The 15348-nt window shown below is 36.6% G+C and overlaps 1 protein-coding gene across 4 annotated transcripts in view; it reads right to left on the bottom strand.

Annotated features, from left to right (window-relative positions):
- Window positions 1-1145: 1145 nt before the first annotated feature.
- The window catches only part of LOC128700530 (E3 ubiquitin-protein ligase MARCHF8), a 158701-nt gene continuing 144498 nt past the window's right edge, over window positions 1146-15348 (bottom strand). Inside the window, exon 7 of one of the 4 annotated variants that reach the window (XM_070098948.1) lies at window positions 1146-3070. In XM_070098948.1, coding sequence (XP_069955049.1) covers window positions 3066-3070 — 5 coding nt within the window. In that variant the 3' untranslated portion in view covers window positions 1146-3065. Of the gene's footprint in view, window positions 3071-9621; window positions 11941-15348 lie in introns of those variants that run through there. The other 3 variants (XM_070098947.1, XM_053793783.2, XM_053793782.2) reach the window with 3 other exon arrangements.

The raw sequence follows: 15348 nt of genomic DNA, 5'->3' as shown, positions 1-15348 counted from the left end.
TTCACAATATTCCTTACGGGAACAAATTCGGTCAGTACTGGCACCTGAACATACTTCTGGAGTGAAAAAATATCGTTAACCAGGGGTCCACTGTATTCATATTTCCACTCTAAGCTAAGGATGAAAATATTTTAAGGTAGGGGGTAGGGGTAGGAGGGAGGGGGTAAAGGAGGTTTTGTGTGCAAGGGGCTTGGACTTCCAGCAGGCATGCGTGAGCGTGTTTGATAGGAGTGAATGGAGACAAATGGTTTTTAATACTTGACGTGCTGTTGGAGTGTGAGCAAAGTAACATTTATGAAGGGGTTCAGGGAAACCGGCAGGCCGGACTTGAGTCCTGGAGATGGGAAGTACAGTGCCTGCACTCTGAAGGAGGGGTGTTAATGTTGCAGTTTAAAAACTGTAGTGTGAAGCACCCTTCTGGCAAGACAGTGATGGAGTGAATGATGGTGAAAGTTTTTCTTTTTCGGGCCACCCTGCCTTGGTGGGAATCGGCCAGTGTGATAATAAAAATAAATAATAAGTAATGTGTATACTGTATACAGTCGATCCCCGCTTTACGATCACCTCCCAATGCGACCAATTATGTAAGTGTATTTATGTAAGTGCATTTGTACGTGTATGTTTGGGGGTCTGAAATGGACTAATCTAATTCACAATATTCCTTATGGGAACAAATTCGTTCAGTACTGGCACCTGAACATACTTCTGGAATGAAATAATATCGTAAACCGGGGGTCCACTGTATATATTTTTTAGGCCTAGCTATACGTCTCGATATATGATAGTGTAAACATATCAGGCTTTTATATCCATTTGAAAGTGAAAAAAGGTTATGATTCACTTTATAGCAATTTTGGCTTTACAGCAGTAGCCCAGAATGTAACCTGCTGTATAAGCAGGGCCTGCCTGCACTATGTTTTCTTTTTGATTAGAAAATTCAAGTGTCATGAAAAGCAAGGCAACAATTGAATGACTGATGGTGAATGCATTTTTTTTTTCCTAGGGGGTGGGGACCACCCTACTATGGTGGGAAGCATTGGCATGTTAAAAAACTAAGTACATGTATTTGTGACATTGTTTCCTAGAGTCGTTTTTTATTTTCTTAAAATTCATATCTTTAAGGGTGTCTAATTATTATAATGTATCTTATTTATCAGCAAAATTTTCTAAGTGTATAATGCCCAGGTGTATGCTTATTTATATGAGAGTTTTGTTTGTTTTGCACTATATTGAAAATTTGTTAATAGTAATGTTTGTAAAGAATATCAAAATGTTAATTTTGTTAAGTTTAAGAGGATAATCACAATAAAGAAATTTTTATACAAATGGTTTTTTATTCTTAACATGTATTCAGAGACATACATACATATATACAATATATGTATGTATGTATGTATGTATATAATATATATACGTATATATATATATTTGTATATATATATAGGTAGTGTATTATAAAACATGGGATGCACAGAATAGCTAACAGGTATGATAAACAGTATGAAATTAGCATATATACAAGGTGTTCTCTGAGCAGATACAAGAATTAGTTGTGTGGAGAGGCAGATAAACTCACTCCAGAACACACTGTGGAGAGTAACACAGGGTTGGATTCTCGAGATCAAGTCTAGTGTTATTTTAACAAGAATGTTCTTCATGGGAGTGCCTTGAGGCTGGTAAAGGACTTGTTCCAGAGAATTGGAGGTACTCTCCTTTTCCTCAGATTAAACCTTATTACCTGCCATTGCCTAGGCATTGTATGGCCCCATCCCTATGGGTTTAGTGATTCCCATGAATGTAATGTATACAGTATGTGTGATTACCAATTGCACTGTCATAGCCATGAACCACAGCATAGTGTTACTGAAAATAATAATCTGTACTCATAATTTAATTGATAGAAATCCTGTGTACTGTTGATAATATAATGAGTAATAAAATGCAATCTTTGTTTACTAATAAAGAAATAGATTCAGTACTGAAATACAGTTGTTTATTAATAAATGAATATTTTAAACAAGCACAAAGTTGTAGTTAAAATGAACTTGGTTTTCAAATATGTGAACATCAGTCACTTGCACTGTACATCCTGTAGTACAACTTTAAATTTGAGTGTGAAATTTTTGTTGAGAGTCTCCAAATACTGTTCATAATAATTTCTGCGAGTAGTGAAACTGTGGGCTTTAACCTCTTCAAGAGGAAAGGGGGCAGGGTGCTTGAAGCTGATTAAGGGCTCTTGATCCAAGGAATTTGAGCTGCCCTTCTCTTGTATCAAATGCGATTGCCTCCCATACCTCAGGCACTGTATCACCTCTGAAGGGGTTATTTCCTACCCTCGAGGATTATAACATTGGCTCTGGTTGATCGATGTCCATGCATGTTAATACATTTACTGTCATCTCTTCTTATTAAATACCTCACTCTTATCTTTCATATAAATTTGACCTTTGGCTCATTTGGCTGTCTTAGTAATTCCTTAATGTAATGCACTAATGAGTGTTCATCAAACCTTAATGTTAAAAATAAAAAACAGTTAAGTACTCTACTGTATTTCTAATATAGTACTGTACACACAGTTTACAGTTATATTACAATAACCTTTGAAAATAAAGGAGTTAAAGGTACAACTTACCTAGTGTTTTGTCCACTGTTTTAAAAGTCTATTATATCCAGGTCCATTTTATTAAGAGTTTGCCATAACTGCACTTCATCTGTTGCATATTTTGTTTCTCGGTCCTTTCTTTTTCTTCTTTATCATTATCCTCATCACTGCTCATTCATTTGTTGTTAACTCCTTTAAAAAAATACAGATGTATAGTTAACTACATTAATGACTTTTACTACGGATCCACAACTCTTTATTCAAAATTCTGAAATTGGAAAAGTTCCGAAAACCGAAGGCTTTTCGTGGAGTGTGGAGCATCAGTCATCTCAGTGCTGGGTCACACCGCCACATGGTGGCGTTGAGAATCATTCTGAACTTCAAAAAATTCTGAAATTCGAAACAACACTGGTCCCAAGGGTTTCGGATAAAGGGATGTGGACTTGTATTTCCTTTTCCTATTTTATTCTGAAACACAAGAAGGTATAGTATGAAATATTAGAGACAGGGTATTCACATACATTACTCTCATTTTGCCCTGAGTAGCATTTCTCATACAGGTCTGGAGGTGGGAGGTACAATGTCTGCATTTTGAAGGAGTGGGGGTGTTGCAGATTGGAGGGCCATCTGTACTGCGATATCAGCACACTTTTAGCAAGAAAACAATTGAATGAATGATAGTGAATGTGTTAATTCTATTTTGGGTCACCCTGCCATGGTGGGAGACAACCGAACTGCTATGAAAGTATTCCTAAATGCTACAAGAATTCTTCTGTATGTTCATTTGTGTTTACATGTATTACTGTTCTTATTCATAGCTACAGGAATGGCCATTCTTGCAGTGTCTTGTTTTCAGTGTTTAGTCTGGCATATAATTGTTAAAGTTTGCATTTTCTATGGTGCAGTGTAGGACATAGTGCCTCTTCTGGATTTCATTATAGTGTTCTACCCCTACTTGACTATAAACTATATAGTATCCTTTTGGCACTGTTCTCTATCAGCTTGCAATTGTTCTGTAAGTCCCAAGCATCATCACTTTTATGCAGTAGTGGAGATTTTGTGTTCAGTATTGTGCTTGAAAAACTACACACTCAAGCATAATCTATAAACAAAGAGCACAGTATTTAAAAAATAAAAGCTGGGGTCCCTGTCTATGTATTGCTCTCAAGAAAGTGTAGTTGCCCAAGCACAGTACCCATTATTTTTGTTTTAATGGTAAAGATGTTTTCTCATGTATGAAACATGGTGCTGTAAGACCTCATGGGTTTAGAGCTATTCATGAATGGAATGATACTTCCCTGTTGTTGATGCTAAGGAATCTTTTACTAATCTATTTTCTTAGCATTTTGTGATCTTATTTGTGATTATCTTGCTGTTTAATATCAACCCACTAGTGTATTTTTAGTATTTTCAGTCTTCATAGCTTATGATTCTGATCCTAGAGCAATTTTGTTGTATGTCTTTGTACTTTTTTTCAATCTTATCTATGCCAACATCATTGCATTCTATATTTAAATTTTTGCCTTAGCATATATTGTGACCAATTTTTTTTTTTTTTTTGCCATTTTGTCTTTCATACAAGTATCTCACTACTTTTGTGTGATCTTCTGGTGAATACTTTTTCATCTATAAATATTCTAAGATCCTTCAGTATTTTACCAAAATATTTATTCTTTATGTGGCCAATTATTGTTCCCATTGGTGATAATCTTTTGCCTATAAATATTCTAAAATCCTTCAGTATTTTATCAAAATATCTCTTCTTTATGTAGCTGATTATTGTTTCCACTTTGATCTTATAACTTATTTACAGTAAGTTTACAAAAATAACCCGCACATATGAAACTTGGATTAGTTAATAGTTCAAGTCGGACTGAAACATCATCACAAGTTTGCCTCCTATGTACAGGTTGTTTGTTTATTGCTTCAGTCATGGTGCTGTGCCTTTTTATTCTTTACAATGAGTTTCATTGGGACACACAATGCATCAGTGCCCACACATTGGACACTGGCTTGCATTTGGTCATTTCACAGAAGGATGCCCAGTGCCACTTTGTGGGGATTCTGAGCTTATTCTAATAGTTCAGTATCTCTTGATTGATTATCTCAGTCAGCAGAGAGCATATTAACTTCATCTCAGATGCCTACTTCAATTTTTTGGACGTGTTTACCCTCCCCGTTCTCCTCTCTGTTCTCCTCTCCGATGGGCCCACCTTAAATTTAGACTCAGTACAACAAAGCCTCTATTTAACACACCCAGATTTAAAGGATTTTGGATTTAGCAGACAAAATCTGTGGCCAGACAACATTCAGAACCAATGGACAGAGTACAGTACATTAAATCCAGAATTGTCTGTTATTTTGGTCTTCTGGATAAATTTATCTCCAGATTTAACAGATTAAGTCTGTTAAATACCGAATTCTCTGTTACAGTTACGATCATGGAAAAATATTATTGCAATTTGACTTTAACAGACACCCTATCCCCCTTATTAGTCTGTTAAATAAAGGGTTCACTTCTGATTTCTTAATTGACACTTATTTACTTCATCTACTGTAACCATACCTTCTCTCCTCTGCTGATTTTCTTACCATGATTCTCTCTCCTTGTTTGCCATCTCTCTCTCTTCCCCCTGCCATGCAGCACTAAATGAACCTAACAAATTTAACTTACATGAATACAATAGTTATAATAATCTTATAGAAAAATGTTTGTCTCTTCTTTTTCGGGTCGCCCTGCATTGGTGGGAGATGCCTGATTTATTAACCCTTAAATGGTCCAAACATATATACAGTAGACCCCCGCATAACGATTACCTCCGAATGCGACCAATTATGTAAGTGTATTTATGTAAGTGCGTTTGTACGTGTATGTTTGGGGGTCTGAAATGGACTACCATAATAATAGGAACAAATTCGGTCAGTACTGGCACCTGAACATACTTCTGGAGTAAAAAAATATCGTTAACCGGGGGTCCACTGTATACGTTTTTTCAACATCTGAAAGTATGTAAAAAAATTAATATCTTCTTTTTTTGTTTTACATTTGAAAACGTGTAAAAAAAACTTTTATCTACATTTTTTTTTGTTATATTTGAAAATATGTAAAAAAAAGTAGATCTACTTTTGTAGCACTACGAATTTGAACGTCGATCTATTTGGACCGTTTAAGGGTTAAAAACAATGTTTATCCTCATTACACTCTTGGACATCCTATCAACACATGTAATAGTAGATTTGAAGAATAAGCCTCTTTTCGTAACCATTAAATAATAATAACATTTATTTAAGCTCTTATTAATTTTATACAAATACAGTATTAATACCTTAATACAAAAGTTGATTCAGTAATATAAATGTTATATCAGTATGAATTTGTGAATGCAGAATCGTAATTATTGCAGTTCTGATCAGTCTAACATTACTAAGATAACATATTGGTCAACCCTAGATATACAATGGTACCTCGGGATACGAACTTAATTCGTTTCAGAAGGCTGTTCGAGTGCCGATACTGAACGAATTTGTTCCCATAAGGAATAATATAAATTAGATTAATCCATTTCAGACCCCCAAAAATACACTTACAACAGCATTTACATAAATTCACTTACATAATAGTTCAAGTTTTGAGGTGTTCGTATCCTGAGGTACCACTGTAATGTACTGATGGGGGGGATTGTCCCAATGTCCATTAAATCAGAATAATGTTAAAAAATAGCAGAAAAAGCACTAAAGTACTCTTCTGTACATCTAATACAGTCGTGTACACACAATTTATAGTGATATTGCATGGAAAGTAAAGGAGTTAAATGTAAAATTTATCCAGTGAATTATGTCTGTTATTTCAGAAGTCTGTTATATTAAAGGTTTTAAACAAAATTTGTTTCCCAGCTGGAGGGTGAAACACTGATGGGTATATGAACTAAGAAGAGAGAGGGAGTGAGAATGAGAGTGAGTGAGCATGCAGAGCAAAGTTTACTTGGGTTAGAGTACAGTGGTACCCCGAGTTTCAGCCATAATTCGTTCAAGAAGGGCGTTTGAGTGCCGTTGCCGAATGAATTTGTTCCTATAAGGAATAATGTAAATTAGATTAGTCTGTTTCAGATCCCCAAAAATACACTTACAAAAACGCTTACAATAATACACTTACACAATTGTTCAAGTTGGGAGCTGTATGAAACTCAGGGTACCACTGTATTGCTAAAATGAACTTGTCATTGCAAAGGGTACTTAACCTTTTTACAATTATAAACCCCCAATTGATTGCCCAGTATGTCCCCATAGCCCCCCTTGCCAGACTGTGGAAATCATCACATTGTCATTAGTCCTATTAGGTACCAATATAACTTTGAAGGATGTCAGTAGCTTGGTTTTTACTTTACATATGGATAACTAGCAACAGGACAGCTGATAGTTTATTCTAAAAACAATTTTTTTTAAAGTGTTCAAAGATTGAGTCCCACACCCCCATTATTTGGTTTCCATACTCTCAAGGTTGTCATACTCCCCAAGGTTGCCATATCTCGAAGGTTGCCATACCCCCAAGGTTGCTGCCATACCTCCAAGGTTGCTGCCATACCTCCAAGGTTGCCATACCCCCAAGTGGCATGGATACCCCAAGTTAAGAACCCTTGCTCTAAGAGCTTTTTCCAGTCATTGCATGACTATATACTTATCTGTCCACAAATTCTTTCCCATTAGTCAAGTGCTATTTCGTGATATGAAATGAGGTTTATGCCACAAAGTCTCTCATTCCCATGCAGAAACTTTCTCCTGCCTTTCATAACATAATTCCAGTGTTCGCCAAACACAGTGAAAAAACACGAATACAGGAGAGAACACACACTGCTTGGGCGGATACATTATTTGTAGAAACAATAAATATATCTCTCTACTTTCAAAGTACAAAAATTGCAGTTCCCTTGTGACGAAGTATATACAGTACACTGTAGTGGGAATATCACAACTAGTTAAGCACATGGGAGGCAAGTCCGAAGAACTTTAGAAGGTCAAATAATACTTATTTGCTGACATAAGTGGTAAGCATAATTGGAGCCAAAATTACATTACTGTATTGTTATTTTGCAATATCTAACGTCAGTCAAAGTATGTATTAGTATAAATATACAGATGCAATACTACCGAGTGAGCCGTACACTGACTGTATAGTTAATCTATAAGAATAACCCACATTCATTGGTTAGCACATACTTTCTTATAAACCACCTCTATGTATTTTTTTTTTCTTGTATAGATGCAGTTAAAAAGTAGGCGACTAAAATGCCGGGAGCAAGGGGCTTGTAACCCCTTCTCCTGTATAAATTACTAAATTTAAAAAGAGAAATTTTTGTTTTTCTTTTTGGGCCACCCTGCCTCGGTGGGATACGGCCGGTTTGTTGAAAAAAGAAAGAAGGAAGTTAAAAAGTGCATCCAAAATTGAATTTTGAATCCACTTCAAATACACTTGCAAAAAACTGAACTCTCTACAATAGTTTTATAAGATAGCTTACCTAACTCGAATATTTTTGGTCTGACTAGAGACTCTCCTCAATGGCTGAAGAGGGTCTTGAGTTAGACCGAAAATACGTGCTTTGTTTTCATACTGTCAAGTGTAGGTTATTCTTATATAATACTATTCTACGAATTAAAATATAATGAGATTTTTTTGTAGTTTTGTTATAATGACAGCATATAAGTGGAGACCTTCGTATATAATCCACCATGCTTAGGAAGTGTCTTTTTGAGAACATCCAAAAACAGGGTTTAGCTCCTTTGCAGGTACAGTAATATTTGTAGTAATGTCCGTGTCTTCAACTGTATACATGTATACTGTAGCTACATTAGTGAAAGTTTTACATTATTTTCAAGATAAAGAGATACAGTAAACTCTTGCCATTTGCATTTATTTCCTGTTTCTGGTTATAAAGAATTGCATTTAAATTTTTGTGACCCATTTTACTGTTTGTGATGCAGGCCCTTGAACTTCCTGGCTGAGAATTGTTGGCAGTTCTTCCCAATGTAGTGTATTTTAGGTTATATACTTTACATTTTAGGGAGCAAAGGGCTAGTAACCCCTTCTGTGTACATTACTAAAGTTAAAAGAGAAACTTTTGTTTTTCTTTTTGGGCCATCCTGCCTTGGTGGGATATGGCCAGTTTGTTGAAAGAAAGAACAACAACTTCACATTTTAATTTTAAAGGTAAATTTGTAATAATGTTGGTAGAATTACCGACAATATGTAAAGTAAAAAGACACAAGTGCAACTAATGTGACAATTTATTGTGGCAACGTTTCGCTCTCCAGGAGCTTTATCAAGCTGATACAAACTGTAAATGGACACAGAGGGTATATAAAGGCTCATAGTGAGGTGCAATACTAGTGAGGTACCATTTCAATGTTCACTAGTGGTGGTAGTAGTAGTAGTAGTGACAAAAGTTGTAGTAGTAGTAGTAGTAGCTATACAATATGGTAGAGCAATTAATTCGTACATGAGTAAAAGGATATATTACTTGGGTAACATAAAAATAGGTTGGACAAATATAGACTGGATAGAGGCAGCCTGTTTCAGTGTTCACTCTCTGTAATGTGCTTTGTGTAGTATAACAGGAGAGACTGTGATGGCAGGGTTTACTGTTTTCAGGAGGACTCTCGCTAAAACTTCAGAGATGGTGAAGATGCCGTTGTTTTGTTTAATTGTATTCGAAACAGTGATCAGTGTTGATTCGAGGCACTTGCGTCTGCGGAAACTAGTTTCTTTGATCACTAATTGGGCGTCTCTGAATTTCATGAGATGATTGGTGGAATTTCGGTGCTGTACACAGGCGTTGTTCAAGTTATCGTTCCTACATGCAGCTTCACCATCTCTGAAGTCTTAGCGAGAATCCTCCTGAAAACAGTAAACCCTGCCATCACATAGTCTCTCCTGTTATACTACACAAAGCACATTACAGAGAATGAACACTGAAACAGGCTGCCTCTATCCAGTCTATATTTGTTCAACCTATTTTTATGTTACCTAAGTAATAGCTTCTATATCCTTTTACTCCTGTACGAATTAATTGCTCTACCATATTATCACTACTACTACTACCATTTATATACCCTCTGTGTCCATATACTGCTTGTATCGGCTTGACAAAGCTCCTGGAGAGCGAAACGTTGCCACAATAAAATGTCACATTAGTTGCACTTGTGTCCTTTTACTTTACATAAAGGTAAATTTGATAGACAGGGGTGACGGATGGAGTTCTCTTGTGTAACTATGTTTTTCACAACTAGTCAACATTGCACCATTTCTCTCTCTCCGTAGACATCCTGGATATGAATGAAAATTAGGTGTGCATTCTCACCAGATACGGTGAGCCACACTTAATCAAAACATAATAAAAAAATATGGACTTTCCAAAAGCCATAACAGTATAGTTTTTAAAGCAATTATTTCTCTTGAAATACATCTTTTGTAAATAAAAATTTGTATTTGCATTTGATAGCCTCTCTAACTCTCTTTATAATCTTTGCTGTCAAATGGCAAGAATTTTCTGTACTCTGTTATACTATGAAAAAGGTGTCTGCTTGATAAATTAATGTAAAAGCTTATCAGGATAAATGTATGTACATACAGTATTTTTTTTAATTATGGTCCATTAGTAAAGCCAAGAGTTTATGACCTCAAAAGTACCTCTGTTGTACTGATTATTTAATTAATAATTTGTGTATATGAGAAAGATAGGATAATTAAACCCTGTTTTTAGGAATACACATTATCTTAGCTCCATGTAGTCATTAGAGCTGAAAGAAGATACACACTGAGGAATCATATCAAGACAGTGGTAAGAACAGACGACATCAGAAAAGATGACGAAGAGAACGATTTACAAATAACCTGCACTTAGAGGACACTTATGGAAGTTGTAACTTGATAATTGTCCAGGATGAACCAAAACATCTTGCCACTTGTCCAGGATGGACTGAAACATCTTGTCATTTGTCCAGGATGGACTGAAACATCTTAAAAGATGGATCATAAATTCTTTATAATGGTCCAGGATGGAATGAAGCATCTTTATAATGATCCAGGATGGACTGACAGGTCATCTAATTGCGGGTCATTTGTGAATTGTTCCAGCCACGGTATTGTGACTTTTATTCTATGTAGAATCATGATTTCTCAAGAACTGATATCACAAACTTCATCAATCAGTAGTGGATTGTACATGAGCTGTTTTAGAGTTACTTTTGTGACAAAGCAACGATATTACACTGCCTCATTGAAGCCACACTGTATTTTAAATTGTCTGCTTTGTTTGCCAGATTCTTCCTCATTTTTTGTGTAGTTGGTTTTCTACACTGGTAAAAATCTGGTAAATAATTTTACATTGTTATACCAAGTTTTTTGCTGTCATTATGCAGCATCACAACACTTTTTCATAGTTTTATTTAATAATAGAAGTGGGGAGACATTTTGAAGACTGGATAGAAAAAAGATAAAAGACATGGGTTAAATGAAATATACAAATATGTAGTACAAAATTACTTGCATTTTATAAATTTATGAATGATATAATTTTGCTACAATAAGCAGTTGTTTACCCTGAAAGTTTTGATGATGGTTTATAATTATGAATAAGTTGATTAAATGAGTGGAAAAATTATCCAAATTTTTTTTATAGGATCTGTTACATGGCATATGTTCATTATATGTGAACTTCACAAGTAGTCATTACATCCACTTTACTTCACTATTTATGAATATGGGAAAATGCTAAGCACATTGCTTTCAATAAGAAAAGAGCAGAGTATTAAATATCATAGATGCTTCCTGCTAAAAGGAGCCATTTATCAAAGGAGTTCAACACCAAGTGTCGAGTATCACTTGTTATCTAGGTGTAATGTCTCCACTTCATGGGCATCTATACCACTTTCAGTCCTGCACTGCAGGCTAAGACGTGGTGTGTGAATCATCCTAGGCTCCACCCTAGGAATCTCCACTCTACGAGAGTTCGATGTAGACAGAGCATCTCGAATATGTCCGTTGCTATCAGAAAGCATCTCTTGTCGAGACATACCACTTCCGACTAGAGTACGATCTACCCCTTTTTCTAGGCACACGCTATGAGAACTTGATTTTCTGATTGACTGTAATTCACTTTGTGCTAGAGCTTGGCTGGAAAGCTCCTCCATGCTTCCATGGTTACATCTTCCTTCATAGACAAACTGGGTTTCAAATGTTTGAGGTGTATCTCTAGCTCCAGGCCTAAAGTCAAGTGCTGCTTTAGAAACAAATGCTGAAGCCTGGTGAGGGGTAGTTCTGGAACGTCTCATCCCAGACAGAACCCCTGGAAAGAAATATGTGATATTAGATCCTCAGTGTTACTCAAAACTTGTGACATTACTGTGGACATCCTTATCCAAAATGATTTTTTTTGACACATCAACTGTTTCCCATCGAGGTAGGGTCATCTCATTTAAAGGATATGCATTCGCCATCATTCATTCAATAGCTGTCTTGTCAAAGGACCCTCCAAACTGTGATTTTCCCAACTCTTCTGCAGAGTGCAGGCACTGTACTTCAAGTTCAAATTAATACAGTGGAACCTCAAAAATCGAACTTAATCCGTTCCAGGAGCTAGTTCTAATTTCAAAAAGTCTGAAATTCGAATCAATATTTCCCATAAGAAATAATGGAAATACAATTAATCCGTTCCAGAAACCCAAAAATATTCACACAAAATATACATTTTATAGAGATTAATTCCAGTTTTACATACATATAAAATAACATACATATAAAATAATACATACATATAAAATAATACATACATTGTCCATTAACAGGAGGCACTTGAGTGGCAATTTCTTTTCCTGGAAGTATTTTTTCACACTGGGGCCAAACACTTCACTGACCCACTCTTTGAAAATTTCTCTTGTGACCCATGCCTTATGATTAGCTTTCCACAAGACACATAACTTGTTCTTAAAGACATTGTTTTTCTTAAACACACTGGGATTTTCTGAATGTTACACAAGTAAAGGCTTCACTTTAAAATCATCACTAGCATTTGCATAGAACAAAAGAGTAAGCCTGTCTTTCATAGGCTTGTGTCTTGGCAGTGCCTTTTCCTCCTGTGTGATGAAGGTCCTTTTTGGCATTTTCTTCCAAAACAGGCCTGTTTCGTCACAATTAAACACTTGTTCAGGTTTCAATTCTTCACTGTCTGTGTACCCCTTAAACTCCTGTACAAACTTCTCAGCTGCCCATTTGTCTGAACTGGCTGCCTCACCATGCCTTACAATATTGTGTATGCCACTACACTTCTTAAGTCTCTCAAACCAGCCTCAGCTGGCCTTAAATTCACTATCAGCACTGGTTCCAGGAGTTTTCTGTACAAGATCGGCATGCAACTTCCTTGCCTTTTCACAAATAATCGTCTCTGAAACACTATCACCTGCAATCTCTCTATCCTTGATCCACACCAGCAACAACTTCTCAACCTCTTCAAGTATTTGTGGTCTTTTTTTGGTTAGCATATTAACACCTTTCGCAACATCAGCTTCCTTGATTTGTTCTTTCTTTGCCAGGATAGAACCGATGGTCGACTTGTTTTTCCCATACATCCTGGCAAGCTCAACAAGTCTCACACCACTCTCATACTTCTGTATTATTTCCTTCTTCACATCTATAGTGTTTCTCACTTTCTTTACCACAGGGGTACCACTAGCAAGTTTCTTTGGGCCCATGGCAGCTTATTTCACAGTCCCACAAGTACAGTGGACCCCCGGTTAACGATATTTTTTCACTCCAGAAGTATGTTCAGGTGCCAGTACTTACCGAATTTGTTCCCATAAGGAATATTGTGAAGTAGATTAGTCCATTTCAGACCCCCAAACATACACGTGCAAACGCACTTACATAAATACACTTACATAATTGGTCGCATTCAGAGGTGATCGTTATGCGGGGGTCCACTGTACTAAACACAACAAAATAATCGTAAAATGTGTGAATAAGAGCGCAGGTTAGTGTTCACTCAAGCATAAACAAAGCTAGACTGCTCACGGCGCCTGCGCGGGGACGCGGTCCAAAATTTGAAACGCGTTCGAATTTTGGTACACAGTTTGTCCGAAAAAATGGTCTTATAATCGAAATGTTCGATATTTGGTACGTTCGATTTTCAAGGTTCCACTGTACCATGTATTAGACCCTTAAAAATAAAACATAAAACTGTGTACTAGATCTTAAGACTAGTATAAGTTTTGCTTGAAAGCTGTGAATACTGTGGGCTTTGAGATTATTGTTTGTTCTTTATATGCAGTAATTTTTAAATAGTATAAGAGTTGTATTTTTGTCTCCTTGGATAAAGTTTTTCGTCACCAGTGATGTCTCACTACACCATGCCTTGTTTTCTCCTTGTTTATTCCTAAATGAAACCCTAAGATAAAGTATGTTGAGCTAATCACTAAATTTATTATTATGCTTCTGATTGAACAATTTACATTTGTGGAATAATTTACATTTTTTTTGACACACTGGTTATTCCCACCAAGGCAGAGTGGTCCAAAATAGAAACACTGTCACCATCATTCACACATAATCACTGTCTTTGCAGAGGCATCCAAATACAATAGTTTAGATGTCACTCTAAACAGCAAATACCCCAAACCCCTCCTTTAAAGTGCAGGCATTGTACTTCCCACCTCCAGGACTTGAGTCTGGCTAACCAGTTTCCCTGAATTCCTTCACAAAATATTACCCTGCTTACACTCCAACAGCTCGTCAAGTCCCAAAAAACATTTGACTCTACTCAATCCGATCTAACATACACATGGCTGCTGTATGTCCAAGCCCCTTGCACACAAAACCTCCTTTACCTCCTCCCTCCATCCTTTCTTAGGATTACCCCCTACCCTAGTGTCCGATGTCACTTCAAAGCACCTTTGAAACAGTACTTTGGTGTAGAGTCTTTTGAAGTTTGAAATGACCTGCTGGTTCATGGGCTAGATGAGAGGAGTGGTATTAGGGGCCAAGAACTTCACTGTGATGAAACTAAACTCTTCCAACAATTGGTCTTCCAAGTCTGGAGGATGAGCAGGTGCAATGTCCATTACCAGGAGGCACTTGAGTGGCAATTGATTTTCCAGGAGGTATTTCTTCACACTCAGGCCAAACACTTCATTGACCCACTCAATGAAAATTTCCCTCATGACCCATGCCTTATTGTTAGCCTTCCACGTCACACACAATTTACTCTTGATGACATTGTTTTTCTTGAACATTCAGGGATTTTCAGAGTGATAACCAGTAAAAGTTTCACTTTGAAATCCCCACTAGCATTACCACAGAACAAAAGAGTTAGCCTATCCTTCATAGGCTTGAGCTGTATAGCCCTTGTGGCTTAGCGCTTCTTTTTGATTATAATAATAATAATAATTCATAGGCTTGTGCCCTGGCAGTGCCTTTTTTTCCTCCATGATGTAGGCCCTCTTTGGCATTTTCTTCCAAAAGAGACCTGTTTTGTCACAATTGAAGACTTGTTGGGAGAGAAATCCTTCACCCTCTATGTACTCCTTGAACTCATCAACAAATTCTTCGGCTCCATGTTTGTCTGAACTTGCAGCCTCACCATGCCTTACCACACTGTGTATGCCAGTTCACTTCTTGAATTTGTCGAACCAGCCTCTGCTGGCCTTAAATTCACTAACAGCAGCACTCATTCCAAGTATTTTCTTTGTGAGATCCACATGCA

The sequence above is a fragment of the Cherax quadricarinatus genome, chromosome 65 (assembly GCF_038502225.1).
Source record: "Cherax quadricarinatus isolate ZL_2023a chromosome 65, ASM3850222v1, whole genome shotgun sequence".
NCBI classification, from domain to species: domain Eukaryota; kingdom Metazoa; phylum Arthropoda; class Malacostraca; order Decapoda; family Parastacidae; genus Cherax; species Cherax quadricarinatus.
The sequence above is the reverse complement of the archived record's forward strand: the minus strand, read 5'-3'. Positions and strand labels throughout refer to the sequence as shown.